This window comes from Phycodurus eques, chromosome 2, assembly GCF_024500275.1.
Source record: "Phycodurus eques isolate BA_2022a chromosome 2, UOR_Pequ_1.1, whole genome shotgun sequence".
In the NCBI taxonomy this organism is placed as follows: domain Eukaryota; kingdom Metazoa; phylum Chordata; class Actinopteri; order Syngnathiformes; family Syngnathidae; genus Phycodurus; species Phycodurus eques.
In genome coordinates, this window is record NC_084526.1 from 28057109 (window position 1) to 28083851 (window position 26743).

A 26743-nucleotide genomic window follows, 5' to 3' on the forward strand; every position below is an offset into this window, starting at 1 on the left:
TGTAAATGAGTTGCGTTCACGAACCGAACACTTTGAAACGGCAACGCCGAAAGCAGTCCATATATCTGTTTGCGATTACAGAGCACAAGTTCCTGCTGAGGTTACGTTTCTGAATTGGCATTCAGACATTGAGTTCTCAAATTGAAATGCACTTTAAATAGTGTAACGTATGAGGGAATCTTACAAAAACAAGAGCAGCCGATACGAGAAAGCGCAACCATACACAACACGAACCGAACACATACTGTCATACTCATACTCTGATACGCCGTGATGGAGAGATAGGAAGATTATTTTGGAAACGTACTTGGTTACAATTACAAGTTACCCTGTTGAAAATGTAATTGTAGATTAACTATTTCAGCTACTTTCTAAAAGTAATAACTAACTACTCCACAACACTGCTGATATTCATACATGACACAAGACATTGCTGCAAATTTTGTTCCATTCAACGCGTCATCCCATAATAAAAGCAGTAACCCGTTGAAAATGCATTCGGCAGTGTCTACATTTGATCATTATATTATTACTGTTTAACGCTATAAATATAGTTATTTGTGACCTTTAAAAATCATTAATGTTGCCTAATTCATCCATCCATCCATCCATTTTCCGTTATAAAATATAAGGAAATGAAAATCCATAATTCAGTAGACTTTAAAATATTACAAAGGATGTACAAGGCTAATATGAACATCTTGCCAAAAAGATATTCCAATAAAGTTTTTAAAAAACAAGTAAGCAACTCCCATTTGAAACGTACAGATGTCTTTAAATACCAACATTTAGAACCAAGTGATGGAACCAGAAACAAGAGAGTGAAGCTCAATTTATACATTGAAATGCTCATAAAATCAAGGGTATTAAATAATTATGAAATAGTTAATTTAGACAGTGATCTGAAGAATAGGTTAAAATCAATTTGACTGTCTTTGATGATTTATTTAAATAGAGTGGAAATTTTAACGTAAAATGTTCTGTAGAAGGGGGCAGAAAATATATTTATTCTAGCCCTATCTGCTCCTTTTCATTCACAATTTTTGTTTTCATGTAAATATATGTCTGCCCTTTTCTCCTATATGTAATGGGGGAGAAAACAACGCAAATAGAAGAGAACACCAACTCATTTGAATTCATTCGAAAAGAATACTAAAAACTCTTGACAAGTGCTCAGCGGCTGTATTCGACAACACTTTCCCTTCCACTGAATGGTCTTGAAGGCAACCTCTGAATTGCCAGGCGTCAAGTGAGAGTCCGATGCTATGGGCGGTGTTTAATAATGCACACTTGTGCACAGACTGGAGCCAGCTCCACCATTCATGCTATATTGTTGTTGGCTTAAAATGGACATGTTGATGTTTGTCTGTCTGCACCTTGTGTGGTTATTTTCGGAGAAGTAGTGCTAATGCTCTCCTCTTGTTTCCAGCCTGCGTCAGTGAGCGCTGTGTATGCTCACTAACCAGCAAGCATGAGGGAAACTGGGCAGGGAGTTGGTGCACAGAGATCGTCTTAAGGGAAGAAAGACTGCTTGAAAACTTTGCATTATCTATGTAAGTGTCACTGTGTGTTTGTGGAAATGTTGTCATTCACCAACTTGTTTAGCATAATATGGACCCCCCCATGGCCAGTCATAATTAGCTTACTAGCATTGGCAGCAGAGAGCATTCTGTAAGCGCTAACGTTAGCTTAACAAACGAGCCAATATATTTCCTTACTAGTGTTTACTTACCACGTTCTTAAACTGCATTATGTCACCTTTTACAAACGTTAGCAAAGATAGTCCGGGGCTGATTTTAGCCTTCATGGATTGGACAGGTTAGCTGACGTTATTAGGGATAGCAATTGGAAGGGCGTACCAAGCCAAACTCTAGAATCCAAATACAGTACAAGGAAATCATCCAGTAAATCACCTGCATGCGCTTTTATTCAAGTGCCAAATACTCTTGATAGCAGAGCATATCCTTATAACACAGGTTTCGTTTCTGCCGTACTGTTGATTCTGTTGGTCTGTCTGTGAGTTGAAGGCTGGCTGGGCATTAAGTAAATGTGTTGTGGTCCATGAAACCTTTCCTCTTAACTTTCCTTTTCTTGAACTTTTTGATGTGATTAATATGCCTGTAAATTGTTTTTAAAAAATGTCCACCACGATCCTTAGATTTTTATTTTTTTTAAAATGAACTTGAACTGATAAGATTGTTGTCATTTTGGTCGTTTCTTTGAAAAATGCCAAAGAAATTGTCTGGCATTGCACTTTTACATCTCACACGGAACCATGGCCCTTTCAAATGTTCTCAGCAGTGGTATTATTAGTAGTACACTAATAGGAGTCACTTTCCATATTGATCATTTCTGAATAGATAAACTGAGTCCTACCACTCTTGTATCCTCTAGTTTCAATGCCTTGGCCAAGATGAGCGTGAAGGCCTTTGAGCTCATCCCGGCTGTGGAGCGGGACCTCCTCATGGGAGACAAGGCTCGCATCAACATTGAATGTATAGAATGCTGTGGAAAACACTTGTATGTGGGAACCAACGACTGCTTCATCCACCATTTCCTGCTCGACGAGGTCACTTCCCCTAAAGGGAGACTAACTTACTCAACTCAAAAACTGCTGCACAAATACCTAGGCCTTAAGAAGCCAGTGGCTGAGCTGCGGGCTGCCTCTGCTTTGGAGCGTCTCATAGTGCTTTGCGATGGAACAGTTTTTCTTGTGGACATGGTGACTCTGGAAAATGTGCCGTCAACGGTCGGAGGTGGCGCTAGGATTAAAGGTGTGACCACATTCTGCATTAATGAGAATCCAGTGAACAGTGATCCTTTCTGCATGGAAATGGGTGTCCTTTCCTTGAAGCGAAGAACAGTGCAAATTTACATGGTCTATGAGGGCAGGGTACAGTTGGTGAAAGAGGTGAGCACGCCGGAGCAACCCTGTGCTGTCAGTCTCGATGGTTACTTCCTGTGTCTAGCGTTGGCTACGCGGTACATGATCTTGAACTACAACACAGAAGCCGCCCAAGATCTTTTCCCTTACAACAGTGAGGAGCGGAGGCCCATTGTAAAGAGGATTGCCCGGGAGGAGTTCCTCTTGGCGGCTCCAGGTGGTCTTGGTAAGTTGCATCAAGCTGGACTAATTGGCTTCAATTTAGTGATGCTTTCTTTCTGGATTTTAAGTATTCATGTCATTCACTTAATCATGGTACTTTAACTTGGGTATAACTCACCTTTTAAATTAGTTTTTAGAGTCTTGCCACACAAAAAAAATCAGATATATACTCAGAGCTGTCACTATTGCTGTGTCATAATGTTTTTTGGACCTGTTTGCATCTAAAATAGCTATAACAGCGGACCCCTGCAATTCGCGGGGAATAGAGACTGAGCCCTACCCTGAATAGCGCAAATCTATGAATAATTGACACCCATTATAATTGCATTGGGGAAAAAATTACTACGCAGGGATATATAGCCAACAAGCGTTTTTCACGGGGAAAAAAAATACAAATCTGCGAATAGGTGCATCTGCGGGTTGCTGAACCGTTAATATGTGGGGTCTACTATACTATATTGTTATCCAATAATGTAATTATGTGGTTGAAAAATCATGACTTCCGACTAGGGCTACACGATATAGCCCAAAACCAATATCTAAATATTTGTAGGCTATATGGAAATACACGACATATATATCAATGTTGTGATTTCTCCTGTAAATCACTATATAAATGATTTGATTTTACCCTTTGGCGGCACGGTGGCCGACTGGTTAGAGCATCAGCCTCACAGTTCTGAGGACCCGGGTTCAATCCCCGGCCCCACCTGTGTGGAATTTGCATGTTCTCCCCATGCCTGCGTGGGTTTTCTCCGGGCACTCTGGTTTCCTCCCACATCCCAAAAACATGCATGAATTGGAGACTCTAAATTGCCCGTAGGCATGACTGTGAGTGCGAATGGTTGTTTGTTTCTATGTGCCCTGGCTGGCAACCGGTTCAGGATGTACCCCGCCTCCTGCCCGATGACAGCTGGGATAGGCTCCAGCACGCCCGCGACCTTAGTGAGGAGAAGCGGCTCAGAAAATGGATGGATGGATGGTTGTTTGTTTGTATGTGCCCTGCGATTGGCTGGCAACCAGTTCAGGGTGTACCCCGCCTCCTGCCCGATGACAGCTGGGATAGGCTCCAGCATGCCCGCGACCCTAGTGAGGAGAAGCGGCTCAGAAAATGGATGGATGGATAGCTGATACAAAAACATGTGAGTTTTCTGGATGGGCAGGGAGTGTGCTGCCTTCTGTGAGAGGTGCACCAGCAAAGAGTGAAAGCAGAAAACACTACAGGAGGATTTGTACTCGATATTAGCGATATAGTCATTTTATACATCTCACCTGCAACAACCTGCCATATATCAAGTATATTCGATATATTCCCCACTCTTACCTCCAACCCTGTTGAGGCAAAAATGCTTAGTACAAAGTGTGTGCTAACTACCACACAGGCAAGCCTTTCTCAATGCAGCTCCATCTTTTGGATCTGGTCTGTCATCACGGCACACAAGCAGACATGACCGCAAATGGGAAAGCTTTTCTAAAGCTGAACATTTATCCAGACCTGTTCCAAAAATGTAATAGGTTCTTCCTTAGCTCTTTTTACTACCCATTTACAAAGTTTAGTGGAAATCAGTTGTATAACCTTCCATGAGTCTCTAACTAACCTACTGACCAATCATCCATCAAAAATTACATTATGTGAGTCGCGCTCAAATGGGGTAGTTCTGTCATGTCCCATAAACATCACCCACACACCCCTTTCCGATAGGAATGTTTGCCAACGCTGAAGGGGCATCGCAACGGGCTCCCGTCAACTGGTCTGAGACTGTCATCGGTGCAGCTGTTTGCTTCCCATATGTGGTGGCCTTGGATGAAAGCTTCATCACCATCCACAGCATGTTGGATCAACAACTAAAACAGACACTTTCATTCAGGGACGGACACATTCTGCAAGACTTTGAAGGTACTGTGCCACAAACCCTTCTGTTGTTAATTGGTAATGTGTGGAGCAGTGGAGTTCTGACCCATGAGTGTTGTGTGTTTTTAGGGAAGGTCATTGTGGCATCCACTAAAGCTGTATACGTTCTGGTGCCCTTGCCGCTTGAGAGACAGATCCAGGACTTACTGGCCAGCTGCAGAGTGGAGGAGGCACTTGTCCTTGCAGAGGGAGCAAAGAGAAATATTCCTAAAGAAAAGTTCTTGGTAATGAAGTCCATTTACAATGTGTTCTGTAATAAATAGTATTTGTGCCGTACTATTTGGTCCAAAATATATTTAAATAAATAAATAGAAAAAAACTGGTCACCCATTTCTACCAACATCTGCAAAGGACACCTCTGTCCAACAGTTATTTCAACTGATGTCACAATACTACCAATGTTATTTTTATCTCATTTTCTGCATTGTTACACAGGTTTTGCACAAAAGAATCCTGCAGCAGGCAGGCTTCATACAGTTTGGCCAACTTCAGTTTGTAGAAGCAAAAGAACATTTCAGGTAAATGTTTTTTTGTTTTTATATGACATTAAGTTGTCAGGGGCAGTCAGTTGGCTTAAACCACATTCTTAAATTCTTTCCTACCCTCTGTAGGAAAGGTCAGCTGGATGTGCGTGAGCTGATTTCTCTCTACCCACTGCTACTGCCAGCTTCATCTTCCTTCACACGCTGCCACCCTCCTCTCCATGAGTTTGCAGATCTCAACCACCTGGCACAGGGTGATCACAAAAAAGTGATGAAATGCAAGAAATTCCTGATCAGTTATTTGACAGAGGTAATGTAGGAAACCTACATTATTTTCTTTGTTCATAATTTTTTACTTTTATTTAATTATATTTATACATAGATAAATACTTTTACATACATTCTTAATGCTCGTCACCTTGCAGGTCCGAAGCACAGAGGTACCTAATGGTTGCAAAGAGGATGTGGACACTGCGTTGTTAAAATTGTATGCTGAACAGGATCATGAAAGCCTTCTTGACCTGCTAGCATCAGACAATGCCTGCCTGCTCGCAGACTGTGTCCCGTGGCTGGAGAAATACCACAAGTGTGTTGCTCCGTGTGTTTAGTTTTCCATCTTATTATTGAGGCTGCTTTTGAACAGACAATAAATAGTCAAATAATGAAATTGATATTCCCAAACATTATTTTCCCATGAAACTGAAACTTGACTATACTTTAGACTTTTCATTTGTTTAATGTGCACATGAGCTCCCTTCAAAGTCATCTGAAGAAATTTGATAGCAAAGTTTCATCTTAAAAAGGCAGTCATTATCACAACAATAAGCATTAAGATTCAATGCATGAGTTAATTCACCTCTTCATAAGGAGAGTGGTGTAAAGGAGTATTTTGTCACATCCACAGCTGTTACTACCCTAGTATTGGTTCTGTTAGCATTTAAACAAAGTACTATACTTTGTATGGGGTGGGGGGGGAGTAAAGATCTTCATCATCAGCCTGCTCTTCCTTCCTCTCTGTCCCAGATATTTTGCACTTGGGCTGCTTTACCATTCTAATGGTCAGGATACAGCAGCACTTCAGGTAAATTCAAACGTGTGACACGACCTTAATGTGATAGGAAGGACGTCTTTATGCACTTGCATTTTTTTTTTCCAGATGTGGATTCGTGTTGCAGACAAGGAACTGCAGGATTTTACAAAACCTGATCTCTTTGAGTACATTGTAGATTTTCTCAGCTCCACTGCCGATGTGAACCTTGTGTGGAAGTATACAAACTGGGCCCTTCATAAAAATCCCACTGTAGGTCCATCTCTTAATTGCTTGCAGTTTTCAGTTTCAATTAATAGTGAAATGATAACTCATTGACAACTATTGTTCCTTTAATGTAGCTTAATAAGGTGAAAAAAACTCTCAATATGATACAACCACGATAATAAGCATATCACCTCTTCTTGACTGTAAGTCAAAATGGAACATTATATTTGTTGACAGTTTTCATACACATCTTGTATTGGATTTAATTAGATTGTATACCTAATGTTTTGGCCCCTGACTATATGTCTACTATAAACTGTTCCTCTTCCATGAAAATGTCCATTTATATTTTGTATCATGCAATTTAGGTACAGCGGTAACCCAGGCATTCATTTTTCTTCATAGACAGCTGTCCACATCTTCACTAAGCGGCCTGTTGGTAAAGACCAGTCAGACCTGAAGCCTGATGATGTCATTACATACTTGGAAAAGCACAGGGAGGCTGTTCTTCTCTACTTGGAACACCTTGTGCTAGAAAGACAGATTCAGGTACCATTCACAGAATCTTCATGTGATGCTGACTAATGGGGACAATATAGTGACAGTAGCATATACTGTACATGTGGATCATATTGTTAACTTGTTTTTATACGAAAGGTAAAAATGAAAATAGAAGCTTCTATTGTACGGGATTCGATATTGGTAAATTGCAGTGAATCTTTTCTTGTCTGTAGGAGGAGCAATTCCACACATATCTGGCAGACTTATACCTGGAGAGGGTCTTATCTTTAGTATCAGAGTCGCCAATCAATGAAAAGGAGCTCAGGAGAGCCAGAGAGAAGCTCCAGGCGCTACTCAGGGAGTCAAATCTATACAGTGCTCAGTATATTTTAGGTGAGATCATCATTTTAAATGCATTCTGATGAATGCTCGCTTCTAGTTTGAGAGCAGTTTGATATTTGATGGGGCAACACATCTCTTATCCCTGTCGTATGAAAGTTACATTATTGCAAAAATATCCATCCACCCATAGTATTCCACACTTACAAATGTTGTTGCAATACAGAGATATCCTCTAGATTATTACTGTCCAAAAACTAGTACTGATGTGGGTGCATGCTTGTTTTTTTGCTTCTATGTTGTTTAGATAAGATGGAAAACTGTGAGCAACTGCTGCTAGAGCGTGCAACTCTATACGGAAAATTAGAAGACCATGATAAAGCACTCAACATTTTAGTGCACAAGCTCGGAGACTTCCAATCTGCCGAGGCCTTTTGTATTTGGACCTCGTCTTGTCGGGATTCTGCTTACCGACAGCAGCTGTTCCACCAACTCCTGGGGATGTATCTTGACAAAAGTGCCACCGGGAAATCCCAGTCGTCAGTGTGCAGTGACAGTGGAGATCTACAAATGGCAGCAGTGGACCTCCTGAATCGTCACGGAGAGTTGTTTGATCCGGTTCATGTGCTGAGAACACTGCCAGATGGCTGGTCGCTGCAACTGCTACGGCCCTTTCTGGGTCAAGCCGTAAGAGCTAGTATGCATGCCTCGCGCACGTCCCAGATTGCACTAGGGCTCGCCCACTCCGAACACCTTCAACTACTGCACGACAAGGTGAGCGGTTCATTACATATCCAGCGGCTGAAATAGGTATTTAAAGCGTCACCATTTTTCTCACAAAATATACTTCCAAAGGTGCTATTGACCTTAAAATTTCACCAGATGTTGGGAACAACCCAAGTAATCCATACATACAAATAAGATCAGAAATTGAGTTGTGTGTAAAACTGTGAAATGACACAGGGAAAAAGTATTGAACACATGAAGCGAGGTGCAAAAAGGCATTGAAAGCCAAGACAACACCTAAAATCCAGCCCCTTGTCAGTGCAAATGAATATCAGCTGGTTCAGTCCTAATTGGTGGCCTACAAAAAGGAGCGAGCTGTCTTAAGACCAGCGCATACTAATTGTTGGAAAACATAACGATGGCATGGGTTACAGGCGTATATTTAAGCTTCTAAACGTTCCAGTGAGCATGGTTGGAGCCATAATTCATAAGTGGAAAGCCAATCTTACCACCATAAATTTGCCTTGATCAGGTGCGCCTTGCAAGATTTTGGTTTCAAAGAAAAAAAATAAAGCCGCTAGAATGGCCCAGCCAATCACCCGACTTGAATCCAAATGAAAATCTATGAAAAGAACTGAACTCATGGTCCATAAAAGAAGCCCACAGAACCTTCAGGATTTGAAGACTGCTTGTGTGGAGGGATGGGCCAAAATCACACCAGAGCAATGCATGAGACTAGTTTCTCCATACAGGAGCCGTCTTGAAGCTGTCATTGCAAACAAAGGCTTTTGTATTGAATAAATACCAGTTGGTGTGTTCAATACTTTGTCGCATTCATCTTTCCTTCGATTGCAACCAGTCATCCTGTCCCTGCAGCTGGAAAAAAAAAAACACAGCTTGATGCTGCCACCAGCATGCTTCACTGTTGGGACTTTATTGGACAGGTGATGAGCAGTGCCTGGTTTTCTCCACACATACCGCTTAGAATTAAGGCCTAAAAGTTCTATCTTGGTCTCATCAGACCAGAGAATCTTATTTCTCACCATCTTGGAGTCCTACAGGTTTTTTTCATTTTTGTATTCATTTTAATTTTTTTAAGCAAACTCCATGCGGGCTTTCATGTGTCTTGCACTGAGGAGAGGCTTCCGTTGGGCCACTCTGCCATAAAGCCCTGATTGCTGGAGGGCTGCAGTGATGGTTGACTTTCGAGAACTTTCTCCCATCTCCCGACTGCATCTCTGGAGCTCAGCCATAGTGATCTTTGGGTTCTTCTTTACCTCTCTCACCAAGGCTCTTCTCCCCCGATTGCTCAGTTTGGCCGGACGGCCAGCTCTAGTAAGGGTTCTGGTCATCCCAAATGTCTTCCATTTCAGGATTATGGAGGTCACTGTGCTCTTAGGAACATTAAGTGCATCAGATTTTTTTTTTTTTGTAACCTTGGCCAGATATGTGCCTTGCCACAATTCTGTCTCTGAACTCTTAAGGCAGTTCCTTTTGACCTCATGATTCTCATTTGCTCTGACATTCAGCTGAGCTGTAAGGTCTTATATAGACAGGTTTGTGGCTTTCCAATCAGTATAATCAAACAGAGCTGGACTCCAATGAAGGTGTAGAACCATCTAAAGGATGATCAGAAGAAATGGATGGCACCAGAGTTAATTATGAGTGTCTGAATACTTATGGCTGTGTGATATTTCAGTTTTTCTTTTTTAAGAAATCTGCAAAAAATGAAACAATTTCTGTCCATATGGGGTGCTGTGTGTACATTAATCAGGGAAAAAATTAACTTCAATGATTTTAGCAAATGGCTGGAATATAACAGTGAACAATTTAAGGGGTCTGAATACTTTCTGTACCCTGTGTTTGTGTGTGTGTGTATAAAATATCTGAAACGTTCTTAAATTGAGGTGTTTCCAATGAAAGGAATGGACACACAATTGATCCATTCCAGTCCCAAAAGTTAGTTTTTTAATGTAAGTTATACTTATGTTTTTAAAGAAATTAGTGTTTAAAAATAAATATAGTGCAATACAGAAATAAGTGAAAACATACTATTAAAACGAACTAAAACACTAAATAAACATGACCAGTTTATTGCTCAAATATAAAGGAGGGAAAGGGGGGAGGATTACAGCTTCTCATTAAAGAAGAGCCAATAACGGGGAAATTCTAATTCAGGTGTTTTTTCTTTTGTTTCTTTTCTAATACATTGGTTGATTTTGGCACCACAAACCGATCCTGTACAGAAAAAAAACATCAAAGTGGAATGTCACGTCATGATGATGATGAATTGCACTGTTGGCCAATTTGCTGCACATTTCTTTTGATCATTTTTTGATTGTCATTTTTCACATGTTGTGTATTGATAACAAACGCTTTGGCATTAACAAAACCGTAACCCTCGTGAAAAATCTGTTGAGAAATGAGCAAGTTCAGACTTAATTTTAATGTCCATGCATTGCCTTCAATGAAAACGTCGTTCCTGCCAATATGGCTGCCACATAGGCATGTCAGTTAGCCGGGCTGCTACAGCACGCTCTTCAATCTAGTGTTCATATCTACTGTATCTGGAGCTCAGCCACAGTGAGCGTTACCATTTGTTCTCTTAACTACAGAGACACTACAATTCAATGAATAACGTACTGTAAATAGTGTTTTTATGTGTGCGCGTGTATGTGTATACTTTATAAATATTTTGATGTCATCTTCACCTCAAACACCTTTTTTATTTTCTGATCCAGTTGAAAGAGACAAAGAAGCCAATTGCTGTATCTGCAAAGAAGGGATGCCACTTATGCCACAACACCTTCAGTGACACGGAAGTGGTGTGCCTTCCAGGTGGCGTGCCTGTCCACACACACTGTTTTGCCCAAAGAGTTAGAGACTCCCCAACAAAGAGACAGTTAACTAACAGCAGCAACCACACGTGAGCCCTGGCCCATCACACAACAAGGTGATTTTTGATAGGAAGCACCAGAATAAAGCGGGATGTGCTGGCTTTTGGGGATGGCTGATGACTTTGGGGATGAGGCCAAAGCATCTCTTGCTGTGGTCAGGTCGCTCATGGAGTCTGCAAGAATAACAAAGACAGCTATGTTTTTGGGAGAGGAGGAAAGTGGAGGTGTGAGAAGGGAGCAGACGCTGTGAGTGTGTGACGCAGTTAACATATTCAGAATTTTATCGAGGTCAAAGCCAAATGACCTCCCTTAATAATTTAATCAAAAACAAGACAAACTCCTACACACATCTGGAGCATCACTATTGGTTTGTCCTTACTTTTCGGTTTCACACAGTGACTGATCTACAGGTCGTAGTGTCTTAGTTCTGTTGCAAGCTGTTTTTATGACACAATTATACATATCCATATTAGTCTTATTAATCCAACATGCATAATGCAGAGTTGGATACAAAACTGAAATGTGTTATGCATAAGGCCCAATATTTCCGATATTTTTTTTTTACTGTTTACCTTCTGCCTTGAAAGTCCTGGTCCTTGTAATTAACAACGTACGTTGTAATTTAGTGTTTAATCTCTTGACTTTGATGCCTACACCTTAACAGTTTTGCTTTTCCCTGTTTCTGATTTTGTTTATTTCCCACTTCTAAATGAATGATGGGCAAATGACAAAAGAGCGTTAATTTACAAAAAATAAAACAGGTTTAAAATTCAAAACACAGTAATCATTCCATTGTTTTATAATTTGGGGTCTTATGTAGCAAATAATCTGTAAGTAAGTAATTAATTACTGTCCAAAAAAAATTTCATAATGGATGATGAGATTGTTTGTCTTATACAACGGTTCAGCACGAGGGGATTTGTAGAAAGATAAAACCACCACTTGGATAGTGAAAGAACAGGGTATTTGTTTGAGCAATGCATACTGTTTTCATCCTGACACCACTCCAAATTCAGTTGAATTAAATCCTTTTGTATTGCCAATGTTGCACACTCGCTCAAAAAAAATTGATCGGCCCGTAAACCACAATATAGAAACTCTTCAGAACACTTTACGGTCTGGCACTAAGGGTCATGTTTTAATTCCTGTAAGATTATTGGACTTTCTTTTTCACAAAGTATTTACCCCAAAACAATCTTAAGAGTTTAAAATTGTCTTACTCTGCAAAACATAAAATAATTGGTTTCATTGCAACCACAGAACTTGTTGTCCAGTGTTTAGGATAAAGGCCACAAACTAAAGTTATGCACTTTAGTCTATTTCATAGATCTTTCATCATTATGACCCGATTTAAAATTATTGGATTAAAAAAAGACATCGTTGTATTTTATGTTCTGTTATGTACATAAAGCATTTTTTGTTACCTCTTTGTCACTTTGCAAATCAACTACATTGGAGATGCAATGCTTAATCTGCAAAACCATCCGATTTAATAAATATGAAACTGAACACTCACTTTTGGCGGTCTGAATTCCATGCATTGCACTTAAAAAAATAAATAAAAATAAATTCTGCTGGAATGATGTACCTGTGGCTTTTATTTACTGTTGCTCCTACTTCACGGAGTATGTTTGGAACTACCGTACATGCTAACCAATATTCTACTGTGCTGCCTATGCACATTAACATTTTATCAATGCAATTGTTTCCATTTCAAACTACAAAAATAAATCATGATCATGACATTCCAGCTAAATATCAGAATCATCTTTATTTGCCAAGTATGTCCAAAACACACAAGGAATTTGTCTCCGGTAGTTGGAGCCGCTCCAGTACAACAGACAGTCAATTTACAGAACACTTTGGAGACATAAAGACATTGACAAAAAACAATTGTGCAAAAAGATACAGAGTTCTTTAGCACTTAGAGCAGTTCGAACGACTAATATTGCAATAGTCCGGTGCAATGACCATTGTGCAAAGGGCGCTGAGACTTCAAGGAGTGAATGCGGTTTAAAGTGATGAGTAGTGCGATAATCTGGGACAATGTTGGTTGTGCAAATGTTGCAGATACTCCTCAATCAGTGTGCAAATGGAGCAGATGCTACTCTGGCATGAGTGGCCAGTATATGCAAATAGTGCAGCATGGCGAGACAACGACAGTGAGCACACGGGTAATGCATAATTGGCCCCACAGAAATGTGACAACGAACACAAGTAAAAAAATTGCCAGCTTGTTGTGATGGAATTATAGGTTAGCTGTTTAAGAAGTTGATTGCAAGAGGGAAGAAGCTGTTGGAATGTCTACTAGTTCTAGTTTGCATTGATCGGTAGCGCCTACCTGAGGGAAGGAGCTGGAAGAGCTGGTGACCGAGGTGCGGAGCGGTCCGAGAGGATTTTGCACGCCCTTGTCTTAGTTCTGGCAGCGTGCAAGTCCTCAAGGGTGGGTAGGGGGGTACCGACAATCCTTTCAGCAGTTTTGATTGTCCGTTGCAGTCGGAGTTTGTCCTTTTTTGTAGCAGCACCAAACCAGACTGTGATGGAAGAACACAGGACTGATTCGATGACCGCTGTGTAGAACTGTCTCAGCAACTCCGGTGGCAGGCCGTGCTTTCTCAGAAGCCGCAGGAAGTACATCCTCTGCTGGGCCTTTTTGAGGACGCAGTTGATGTTGGTCGCCCACTTCAGGTCCTGAGAGATTGTAATTCCCAGGAACTTTAAGGTCTCGATGGTTGACACAAGGCAGCTGAACAACGTGAGGGGCAGCTGTGGCGAAGGATGCCTCCTGAAGTCCACGATCATCTCTACAGTCTTGAGCATGTTCAGCTCTAGGTTGTGTTGGCCGCACCACAGCTCCAGCCGCTCCGCTTCCTGACTCGTCACCGTCCTTGATGAGGCCGATGACAGTGGTGTCATCTGCAAACTTCAGGAGTTTGACAGTCTGGTTCGCTGAGGTGCAGTCGTTCGTGTAGAGAGAGAAGAGCAGCGGAGAGAGGACACAACCTTGGGGCGCCCCAGTGCTGATGCTGCGTGTGGATGAGGTGGCCTCCCCCAGCCTGACCAGCTGTGTCCTGCCCGTCAGAAAGCTGTAAATCCACTGGCAGATGGCAGGTGAGACGCTGAGCTGGAGAAGCTTGGATGAAAGGAGTTCAGGGATGATGGTGTTGAACGCTGAGCTGAAGTCCACGAACAGGATCCTCGCGTAGGTCCCTGCACTGTCGAGGTGTTCTAGGATGAAGTGCAGACCCATGCTGACTCCATCATCCGCAGACCTGTTCGCTTGGTAGGCAAACTGCAGGGGGTCCAGCATGGGACCTGTGACACTCTTGAGGTGGTCCAGCACGAGACGTTCAAAGGACTTCATGACCACAGATGTCAAAGCGACAGGCCTGTAGTCATTCAGACCCGAGATTGCAGGTTTCTTGGGGACTGGAATGATGGTGGAGCGTTTGAAACAGGATGGAACTTCGCACATTTCCAGAGATCTATTGAAGATCTGAGTGAAGACTGGAGCGAGCTGGACCGCGCAGACGTTGAGGCAGGATGGGGACACAGTGGTCCGGGCCTGTCGCTTTGTTAATCTTTTGTTGTTTGAAGATGCGTCTCACATCCTGTTCATGGATGGTTAACGCAGAAGTCAGAGGTGTGATTGTGGTCGTGGGTGCGGCCGGGTGGGTGTGTGGTGTGAAACTGTCCTTTTCAAATCTGCAGTAGAAGGTATTCAAGTCGTTGGCTAGTGTGCTATTGTTCTCAGCTTGGGGGGATCGTCGCTTGTAATTAGTCAGCGATTGGAATGCATGCCAGACTGATTTAGAGTCGTTTGCGCTAAACTGATTTTCCAACTTTGCTGCATAGATCCTCTTTGCAATGTTAATTTCTTTAGTCAGCTGGTTTCTAGCTCGATTATACAGGGCCCTGTCCCCACTCTGATATGCGTCCTCCTTAGCTTGGCGAAGCTGCTTAAGTTTAGCAGTGAACCACGGCTTGTTGTTGTTGAATGTGCAAAATGATTTTGTTGGTACACAAACCTCTTCACAGAAACTGATATAGGATGTGACAGTGTCCGTATATTCATCCAGGCTGCTAGCTGAATTTTCAAAGACACTCCAGTCTGAACAGCTTTGAAGTTCCATCTTGGCTTCATTGGTTCACTTTTCACTGTTTTCACTGTAGGCTGTGTGCATTTAAGTTCTTGCCTGTACGTCGGTATTAAGTGAATTAACCAGTGATCAGACAAGCCCAGGGCTGCACGAGGTAGAGTACAGTATGCGTTTTTTACCGTTGTGTAGCAGTGGTCTAAAGTATTATTTTCCCTGGTAGGACAGTCGATGTGCTACTTGTATTTCGGGAGTTCGTGGTTGAGTTTAGCTTTGTTAAAGTCCCCGAGAATAATGAGGGGATTTGCGAGAGTTGGTTACAGAAAGTCCGGAGTAGTCTCCTTGATGGTTAGCAGGTCTCCCCTTGTGTAAGTGAGTCGTGTAAGGTCTCCAAAGACGGACGAAAAACACAAAAACAATACTAGAGAGCGTGTTAACGAGGCGACCACACTGGTAGGCCCCATCTTGGATATATGCTATTGTTGAATTATGTAATAAAATAACTATAATTATTTTGTGTGATGTGTGTTCACTGGTAAATTTGCAAGAGTTTCAGTCTAACATGGGTTTCCATTATAAAGTACAAAAAAAAAGGCCAATTTTGACAGTCTAACAAATATGACAACTATTGTGCTGTTGTTGAATATAACTGCTGTATATGCATATGTATGCCCCCATTTATTTATTTAACCAGATAGAAAGCTTATTGAGATATAAAATATTTTTTTCAAAAGCGACCTGGCCAAGAGGCAGCAGAAATGTTACAGTACATAACACAACAACAATCATACAATAAATAAAACTAAAGAATGAAATATAACAGTGAAAAAAATAAATGTATGGCATCTGATTGAAAAACGGTGACAAAGCCCAATGCTTTCGAGTTCTTTGGTTCTAAGACAATATTAGTTAAGATGGCAGGGAGTTCCTTGCAGAGGAAGCAGCATAACAAAATGACTTTTTTTAAAACCCATCTCTGTGCACATGAGGAACAGTCAGAGTAAGGAAGTCACTTGATCTTAAACTATATTGCCCTTAGTTTCTAACAAGGTGAATTCCAAGATAGGATGGGATTGTCCAACAGTTTAAGAACAATGTTTCACAACATATAATTGCAAGGAATTTCGGGATTTCATCATCTGTGGTCCATAATATTGTCCAAAGACTCAGAGAATCTCGAGAAATCTCTGCAAGTGGCAAGGCCGAAAACCAACATTGAATGCCCGTGACTTTCGATTCCTCAGGCGGCACTGCATTGAAAACCGGCGTCATTGTGTGAAAGATATTGCCACATGGGCTAAGGAACACTTCAGAAAACCATTGTCAGTTAACACAGTTTGTCGCTACAGCCACAAATGCAAGTTAAAACTACCATGCAAAATGTAAGCCATACTGTACAGTATATTAGCAACACCCGGAAATTCCACCGGCTTCTCTGGGCCCGAGCTTATCTGAGATGGACTGACGCAAAGTGGAAAAGTGCTGTGGTCTGAGGAGTCCACCTTTCAGATTGGTTTTTGGACATCTTGGACGTCAAGTCCTCCAAGAGGAAAAGGACCATTCGGACTGTTATCAGCGCAAAGTTCAAGGGGTGTGTTAGTGCCCATGGCATGGGTAACTTTCACATCTCTGACAGCACCATTAATACTTGAAAGGTACGTACAGGTTTTGGAGCAATATATGCCGCCACCCAAGCAACGTCTTTTTTAGGAACATCCCTACTTATTTCAGCAAGACAATGCCAAGACACATTCTGCACGTGTTATAACAAAAAATGAGTAATGGGGTTGCATTTAAGTGACACACTCCATTACAACTGAAATAATTAAAAAATGTGAAAATAGAAGACGGGGCTGACCTTAGACTACCCATGATCAGAGCAATTGGCTTGGCGTCATTTCTGGTGAGTCATGTAGCTCACTATATTTTTCCTCTTCCTTTCGGTGGCTAAAATGTTTTAGTAACAGGGTTGTGTATGTTGAGACACTTCAGAACAAGTACTACTAGTTAACATATCACAGACTGATGATAAAAATGCTGATTTAAAATTTATTTTATTTGTTCTATTTGATAAGCACTGGGTAAGTTGGTCATCGAGAGGGAGGGCCAAGAGAAAAAAGCCAATTTTGACCATGCAGAATGGTGGATCTGCATGCCTTTTGTGCTGGAACAGTTTGAAATACTTCCTATGCTTATTTTAATTATTCTGATGTTTCATCACCCACTCCCCAGGACCCAGGGCGGTCCCCCCCAGCCCAACCAAAGCGCCCCGACAGTCCCAAAGGGCAAGGGTATTGGCGCGTCTCCCCCCACGCCCCTTCTCAATGGTGAGGTGAGACGGTCACGGGGCAATGATGACCCTCAACTGACGGTGTTACTCTAAATAATATTTAGGAATCACTGTTACAAGTACAGGCGGCACGGTGGCCGACTGGTTAGAGCGTCAGCCTCACAGTTCTGAGGACCCGGGTTCAATCCCTGGCTCTGCCTGTGTGGAGTTTGCATGTTCTCCCTGTGCCTGTGTGGGTTTTCTCCGGGCACTCCGGTTTCCTCCCACATCCCAAAATCATGCATGAATTGGAGACTCTAAATTGCTCGTAGGTATGACTGTGAGTGCAACTGGTTGTTTGTATGTGCCCTGCGATTGGCTGGCAACCAGGTGTACCCCGCCTTTTGCCCGATGACAGCTGGGATAGGCTCCAGCACGCCCGTGACCCTAGTGAGGAGAAGCGGCTCAGAAAATGGATGGATGGATGTTACGAGTACAACTATAATTTATATAAGTGCACATTTCTGTATTTTGGGCATGGATTATTTGAAATTTCATGGTGTTGACAGAAATGTCCTCGAAGTACGGGAATAACCCAAATACATTTAAGTCTGTACTTCATAAATCACTAGGCCTACTTTTAGTTGAGAATTTTTTAAAACAAGTATCTGATTAAGAACAAAGTGTGAGTACTAAAGCCACCTCTGTAAAAATTTCAACTGGAGAAGTGTAGTAAATAAACATCGAGGTGAACTTGTTTAGCGCCCACGGTTGACCTTTCCCTGTAAGTGCAGGCAGGCAGCAGATCAGCTTCCCGCTGCCTTGCCACACAAACGCCATCTTTAACTGACTGACAAACTACTGAAGCAGCGTTGTGGGACGAATCTGGGTCAAGGGTTCGAAGACGAAACCGCATCTGGAAATCTCAACTCTTCGCATTGTCGCTGATATTGACCGATCTCTCGACCAACAGTGACGTTTTATGGGCCAATGTGTTTGAGCGGTCGGGCAGCCCTAACGCAGTTTTGTTGTGTCGGTCCTGGTTGATGCTGACTGGAAGCTTTTTTATAACAAGCAGCTGACTGTGGTCAAATCAGGTAGGACTAATATATTCGACTACTCGTTGAAGAGACAAATCTGGAGACTTTTAACTGGAGTACTTCATATCGAAGCTCGACATTTTCTTTAAACGTGCTGGCTAATTGGTTGGCTAAGCTACATGCTAGCTAACTCGTGTGGTTTGCGTTGTAAGAAAATTACTGATACGGTCAGCTTGAGCCAACGCTGGACATAACTAAAGAGTCAAACCTGACTGCAATGTTGGGTTAGCTTGTCCTTGAACACACTTTTGATGAGGAGTCAAGGCTAACATTAAATTTATGAATTGGTCATGAGACTCAAATGTTTGTTGTGGCAAAAGAAGGCGTGTTCACTGACATCGACGTGATCGTTATCAGCTAACGGAGTTGCAATGTTGACATTTAATGTAGTACGTCAACCATATATTATCCCCAATTGCTCTTCTTAAATGTTACGTAAATTATCCCAGAGTACATAAAAGCAAATTCATTAGTAGTCGTAATTAATATTATAATGTACAATAAGAATGTACACGTTTATTTAATGTAAATCTCATCAAACAATGTAATAACATCTGTTCTCTGATCAAGAATATTTACATGGTCACCACTGCCCCCACAATCCCTGTCACCTCCAGAATGAAACGAGGTTTCCAGGGAGCTAAGAAGGAGGATGGGGGCGGCACCAGTGGGGGGTCTCTCAAACGGTCTCGGAAACAGAGGAGGGACGCAGAACTTGACGAAGAGGAGGTCCACTGGAAATGTCTGCCGCAGGAGGTCCTTCTCCATATCTTCCAGTACCTGCCTCTGCTGGACAGAGCTTATGCTTCACAGGTACACCAAGATCAATAGTCAGTACCGTCAGTGGAAAATACTTGACAGGAAGTGGTGGTTTGCCTCTTTTACACAGTAGTATTAGACCTATTGGGCTGTGAATGACACAGTTTAAATCAGTGATTATTAAACTGTCTACACCAAGTACCACCTCAAGAAATCTCTGTACTCTAAAGCACCAACATAATATGACCAGTGTTGGGAAAGTTCATTTTCTATGTGAGCTTGTTCAAAGTTCAGTTCGTAGTTAAAAATTTTGAACCAAGTTCACCATTCCAAAAATGAACGAACTCATCGTTTTTTTTTTTCTTTCTCAATAGGTTGCTGACAGGCTATTCCCCTAGAAAAACTGGCACTCTTGAATAAAAATGAACTTTTGTTCCTAAATCGTTTTTTGACACCAGAATGAGCGTGTTCTCAGTTACGTTAATCGGGCAGATATGAACTAAGTTGAGTTCACATTCACACAAGATATGAACTAGTTCATGAACTTTCGTTCATTGAACTTGTTTAGGTACAACACTGAATATGACCAACATTAAAATATTTAACCGTGGCAGGGTTTTTTATTCACCATTAGCATGTTTTATATTATTGTAAGCCACTGTAACATTATGCAGTTTTAACATTTACACTGTGCTTAAATAATGGACAATAAAAAAACTACAATAATAATTCAGTTAAAATATATTGCACAAAGTTAAACTATCCATCCATCCATTTTCTGAGCCACTTCTCCTCACTAGGGTCACGGGCGTGATTGAGCCTATCCCAGCTATCATCGGGCAGGAGGCGGGTTACACCCTGAACTGGTTGCCAGCCAATCGCAGGGCACATACAAACAAACAACCATTCGCAGCTCACATTCACACCTATGGGCAATTTAGAGTCTTCAATTCATGCATGTTTTTGGGATGTGGGAGGAAACCGGAGTGCCCAGAGAAAACCCACGCAGGCACGGGGAGAACATGCAAACTCCACACAGTCGGGGCCGGGGATTGAACACCGGTCCTCAGGTCTGTGAGGCTGACGCTCTAACCAGTCGGTCACCGTGCCGCAAGTTAAACTATAGTTGGGAAAAATTATACCGATATGTTTTTAAACCGTTCTTAAAGATTACATGCAAATGTATTGTACTTAAGTTAAATACATCTGAACTCTATTTGACAAATTTACTGGACTGGATTGAAGAAAAGTTTAAACCGCTGTAAAATTGTGCACAGTTTGAACATTTAATGCAGTGATTCTTTCACGTACCACAAGATGGAGCCCGTGTACATACCACAGTTTGAGAATCGCTTGTTTATATGTGCCCTGCGATTGGCTGGCGACCAGTTCAGGGTGTACCCTGCCGCTTGCCCAGAGTCAGCTGGGATAGGATCCAGTATACCCGGGACCCAAGTGAGAACAAGCGGTATGGAAAATGGATGGATGGTTGGTTTGTTGGTTTAAATGATAAATTTAAGATAGCTATGGTGGGAAATTCACTTCATTATCAACATTTGTTTTCATTAAATTCACAGCAGAGCTCAGTTCTTTCTCAGAAGCAGTTGCTTTTTGGCCATTTGCAAAACCATTTCTCAAATGAGCCCAGGGAATTATGATATTGAGAATGAATATGTGGAATGTCAAAAATTACCATTTAATATTTTTTTTTTAATTAATTTTTGAACAGATGAACAACCATCCACAAATGAAATGCAGGTAGTGTAACAGTCCACAGTATTTAAAGTGCAAAAAGTGCAGTGCATAGTACTGCTTCTTAGGTTCGATTAAATGCATCGCAATGTACAGAAAAAACATTTGTCATGCTGTAGTATGGCCTTTTTTAAAATGTTTGTATGTTTAACTTATAAAACAAAAGTTCTTTTTTGCATATTTTATTTTTGCTGAATGGCAAACTTCTCAAGTGGACTTGCGACTGTTAAATAGAGAGACAAATAGATAGAAAGTAAGCTTGCGTTTACCTGCTGTATCTCCAGTGAAAGGGCATACAGTTTTTTGTTTGTTTGTTTGTTTGTTTGTTTTTTAAGTCCATGATTGTTGCGACAAAGCTTTTCAAGTTTTCCTGCTGCTGCTGAAGAGTTGTTGGCAGTAGTTCAATCACCTAATTACTTGCTGTGTCAGCGAGACAAACTCCTTGTCTGCTTTCACATCTACCTTTCATGGCAGGAAACGGGGGAATTTTGAAACTCTCAGCACTTGTCCGTTTCTCTGAGTTTTTCCCAAAAGACGAATAACCGACACGCAGGTTCCATGAAGGCACTAGCTAGTCTGTAGCCATCTTAGCCGTTCCCATTAGTAGCACGTAGCAACAAAAACAGCTTGGATGTAAACGTCACCTTCGTGGCAAAACTTGCGCATGGTCTGGCGAGCCGTCAATACGATGGGGCTGCCTGATGGCGTCACTTCTACGCAACACACAGTGAACTACAATTCCCAAAGGACACTTCGACCTTCCGTCCGTATCCTATGTTTATCCGAAATAAATACATTTAAAATTAACGGCGAAAGCTCATTTATGAAATTGAAGGATATTTTCGCTATAATTATAGTTACTTTTAGTTAGTTTTGCAAACGTAAAATGTTGTTTTAGTTTTTTTTTTAAACATTCTCGTTTTTATTTTATTTCGTTTATGAAGATGTTTTTTCAGTTTTAGTTTGTCATTTTGTTTGTTTTTGTTTACTATATTAACCTTACCTCTGACCCTGGTTTTGAAGGTAACAGTGGAAAGAGTATGTTCATGGCAGGCTTGTTTTAACACAGACACATGGTTTAGTGCAAGTAAATTAATTTAATTATGGACTAAAAATAGTATTGAGAGAATTGCTGCATTTCACTGGACGTTTAGATTTTCGGGTCACTTGAACCAGGGCTTGATGTAATTTGTATAAATGCAGGTTTGCCGGGGCTGGAATCACGCTTTTCACATGCCTGAGCTGTGGCGTTGCTTTGAATTTGAGTTGAACCAGCCAGCTAGCTCCTACCTGAAGGCCACACACCCTGACCTTGTTAAACAAATCATCAAAAGGCATGCCAACCACTTGCAGTATGTCAGCTTCAAGGTATGAAACATCTGTGTGAGGAGAACAGATGTCGTTGAGTATGTGCAATCTCAGTTTATATTCAAATCTTTGTCTTTTGACGCACAGGTGGACAGCAGCAGAGAGTCAGCAGAAGCGGCATGTGACATCCTCTCTCAGCTTGTTAACTGTTCTCTGAAAACACTAGGTCTCATCTCCACAGCGCGGCCAAGCTTCATGGAGCTGCCTAAGGTCAGTTGATTCTCCACAGGGAAAATTGCACAATGGTAGTATTGTCATTCCTTTTGTAGTCCTACCAAATGTTCTTCTACATCGGAAAATCTTTCATCTCTGGTACGCAGACACTAATGTGGGGCATTTTCTAGCTACAGAAATGTTACATATAACAGAAAGTGTACTGTTTTGCTCATAAGTTCAAATACTCTGGCAGCATTTGTAAACTATGTTAAAAAAAAGTTTAAGAAAACAAGTGAGCATGTAAAGCAGTTATTTTTAATGGGATTCAAAATAAGCTGGGGCTGTCACGACACCCCCCCCCCTTTTTTTTTTTTAAACTACTAACATGCATTTTATTCTCATTTATAAGGGCTGAACCTATTTCCTTAAACTTCATATGTTGGTGCTCAGTGTGTTGTATAAACTCATCAAATTAGCCTTTGCTAAATGGTTAGCATTCGTGATTAGCATTAGGGCGCATTTCAGTTAAAAAAAAAAAAAAAACTAACTACCATTCAGCTCACTCATACATAATGTTATATGTACATTACACATATAATAGTGTCTTAAAAATCAGTTACAGACACTTCTCTGTCATTTTTGGAAAAGTTTATGGCCCAACACTGCGTCCTTCTGCATAAATGTCTTTGTGAAACATTGTTTCCGGCGGCGCAAACATGGTTCCGGGCGGGACTTTTTTTTTTTTTTGTTCTGACAGAGCTGCTGCGAGGCAGAAATTCTGCGTCGACCTATTTTTGTTGTCGACTTATTAGGTATTTTTTCTCTCCCCAGCCCTAAAAAACAATAAAATAAAATCAGAATAGCACTAAAATTAAACAAAATATAGAAACAAAGAAAATAATGAGATGGTACTTTTTCAGTCATTAGTCATATTTTGCTGTAAAATTGCCAATATTTCACAAATTCTGCCAGGTTATGTGATCCTACGAGCACAATTGTATACAGCATGGGACTTAGTCGATTTATTAATATTTTTTTATTTTATTGTATCCGATCAACAGTCTCACTTCATCTCAGCATTGACGGTGGTTTTCGTGAACTCCAAATCGTTGTCCTCCCTGAAGATTGATGACACACCTGTAGACGACCCATCCCTCAAAGTACTTGTGGCCAATAACAGTGACACGCTGAAACTGCTCAAAATGAGCAGTTGTCCTCACGTGTCACCTGCAGGTACTGACCACTACAACAAATTAGGGAATGAGGCCTGGTGATAAATTACCATTACCGTCTGATTGAAAACACAAATTCCTTGTGTGTTTTGGACATACTTGGCAAATAAAGATGATTCTGATACTGATCTAGAACAATTGCTGCTTTTGGTGCGGCAATCAGTTTCAGAAAAACCTATTCTATCTAGCATGATGTCTGAACTTTTAACAAATATAAAATAAAGTGTTTAGCTTTAAAAAGATACAAATGCCTTCATCAGATCTACAGGAGGAAGCGTATACGCGTGTGTGGGACTATAGATTTGAAATGTAAATTGAGTTTTTTTTTTTGTGGAGCAAAACAAAATGTCTTTACTAGACTCCTATATACTGTATACTGTGCAACTATGGTATCGCTAATTGGCTATAAGGCTACATCACATTCTCCTCTCTCAGGCATCCTGTTTGTGGCTGATCAGTGCCACGGTCTAAGAGAATTGGCTCTGAACTACCATTTGCTGAGTGATGAACTCCTCATCGCACTCTCCTCGGAGAAGCATGTTCACCTGGAGCACCTGCGCATCGACGTGGTGAGTGAGAATCCAGGCCAGCAGTTCCATACAATCAAGAAGAGCAGCTGGGATGCCATGGTGCGCCACTCCCCAAAATTCAATCTGGTCATGTATTTCTTCCTCTACGAGGATGAGTTTGGCCCCTTCTTCCGCGATGAGCTCCCTGTCACGCATCTGTATTTTGGCCGCTCGGTCAGCAAAGACGTGTTGGGCCGTGTTGGGCTCACCTGCCCTCGTCTGGTCGAGTTGGTCGTGTGTGCTAATGGGTTGCGGCCGCTGGATGAGGAGCTAATCCGAATAGCGCAGCGCTGCACACAGCTGTCAGCAATCGGCTTGGGAGAGTGTGAAGTGTCTTGCACCGCCTTTGTGGAGTTTGTTAAGATGTGTGGAGACAGACTGACCCAGTTATCAATCATGGAGGAAGTGTTGGTTCCAGATCACCGCTATGGACTCGATGATATCCACTGGGAGGTGTCAAAGCATCTGGGCCGCGTCTGGTTCCCTGACATGATGCCTACCTGGTGAAGTCGTGCGAGAGTTGGAAGCTGGGTAGAGATTTGTTTGAGTGTAAGTGCGTCCTTATGTGTGTTGATCACCCTTTATTGTTTGCTTATTATTGAGGAAATGAAATGTACTATAATACATTTTAAGACATGGAAAAAATGGCATCTATTTAGATTTGGATCTACAGTAATCACGTGGGTTGCAAAAGAAAATATGTAAAAAAAAATTCTAATTCTCATGTTGTTCTTTGTATATATTTTACATGCATATTTATATATCATTACTTTTGTTTTGACAAAACAAGGACTTTGTTCTATAAGCAACTTACATATTTGTCAGGTGTAGTGTTCCCTCAGAATTTTCCATGGGAATCATCAAATATCTGGGAATGAAGGGGACATTGTGGGCGTTGTACCATGTATTTATTGAGTAATAAACCGTAATCCTCTGATATAATGGAAAACCCTTTAAATTGATTCACACACCGTTATGCTTTTAATTTGAGCTATCTACAGGAAGTCAACCTTTGTCATTATATGGATTTACAGTGTGGAATAATGCTTAGCAATTTTAATGACAATCTACAGAGCACAATGAGAAATTTGTCGTGGATAACCTCAATAAAGTAACATATTTGTTGATCAGGTGAGGATTTACAAATTTTTTTTAGGGTGAACGGGCCAGATTGGGTGGTCAAATAGGTGATGAGGCCACAGACAGAACAGTATTGATGGCAGTATGTAACAGTTTATTTTTACAGTATTATTTGAGGTCTGCACATGCACTGCCAACAAAAGATCACAAGACTCTTTAGCTCTTGAGTTTAACTTCATATCATCCATCCATGCATTTTCTACCGCTTATCCAAGGTCGGGTCATGGGGGCAGTAGCTTTAGCAGGGATGCCCAGACTTCTCTCTCCCCAGCCATTTCATCCAGCTCTTCCGGGGGGATCCCGAGGCGTTCCCAAGCCAGCCGAAGGATGTAGTCTCTCCAGCGTGTCCTGGGTCGTCCCCGGGGTCTTCTCCCGGTGCCTCACCAGGGAGGCGTCCGAATCAGATGCCCCAGCCACCTCATATAACTTCGTATCCAATGTTTGAAAGTTTTCATTATCTGGGTTTCGTCTATTGATGAGCTATGGGTTTATACATTATAAATCTCAAACATAAAACTAAAGGTCATTTGAAAGGGCATCCTGAATGTATTTGATAGCTTACATATTTGGCAGTGCATGTATTCCACACGATCTACTCTTGTAGCTGTGAATTGATGATGTTATTTTACTGAGCTCCTGGATATTTGAAGTGTACAGTAACAGTCCTCAATATGTACTCGTTTTTACAATAGTTTTAAGACAATGCACACAGTTTATACAGGCTTCTCTAAGAATACTATATATACTGCGTCATCCCATCATCTCAGGTTGAAACTGAACTTGCCTACATCTGTTTTGTCCAACTCAAAAGTCATGGTCGTTTTTTTTTTTTTTCTTTTCCACTCCCAATGTTTGAATGGGGTCACTGTTAATATGTAATGTGAATTAAAAAGTGGAAATCTTCTAGAATAAATGCTTAACTAACAAGTGAGACATTTTCATGTTTCACTATATTTCTTTGCAGTCAAGTAGGAACATAACTGGAATAAGTCTTAAAATACACATGGCATGTCTTGTCTCTGGACTTGAAGGACATCACACTTGGAGTGTTCAATAAATGATTCCCTTTAAATCACGTGTTGA

The 26743-nt window shown here is 41.3% G+C and overlaps 2 protein-coding genes across 2 annotated transcripts; both read left to right on the forward strand.

Annotated features, from left to right (window-relative positions):
* Positions 1–1254: 1254 nt before the first annotated feature.
* Positions 1255–12956, forward strand: tgfbrap1 (transforming growth factor, beta receptor associated protein 1). Its single transcript, XM_061670197.1, has 13 exons — positions 1255–1553; positions 2395–3110; positions 4809–5003; positions 5088–5242; positions 5454–5536; positions 5630–5810; positions 5926–6086; positions 6524–6581; positions 6657–6800; positions 7161–7304; positions 7490–7649; positions 7903–8369; positions 11063–12956. Exons 2-13 carry the CDS (start codon positions 2414–2416, stop codon positions 11249–11251), a joined length of 2634 nt encoding a protein of 877 aa, XP_061526181.1. The 5' UTR covers positions 1255–1553; positions 2395–2413; the 3' UTR covers positions 11252–12956.
* A 5417-nt stretch (positions 12957–18373) lies between these two features.
* LOC133415943 (F-box/LRR-repeat protein 3-like) lies at positions 18374–26731 on the forward strand. The gene is made up of 6 exons (XM_061702503.1): positions 18374–18681; positions 19302–19497; positions 22399–22563; positions 22651–22773; positions 23781–23952; positions 24387–26731. The coding sequence occupies exons 2-6, from the start codon at positions 19303–19305 to the stop codon at positions 25025–25027; spliced, it is 1296 nt and encodes a 431-aa protein (XP_061558487.1). The 5' UTR covers positions 18374–18681; position 19302; the 3' UTR covers positions 25028–26731.
* Positions 26732–26743: the final 12 nt, after the last annotated feature.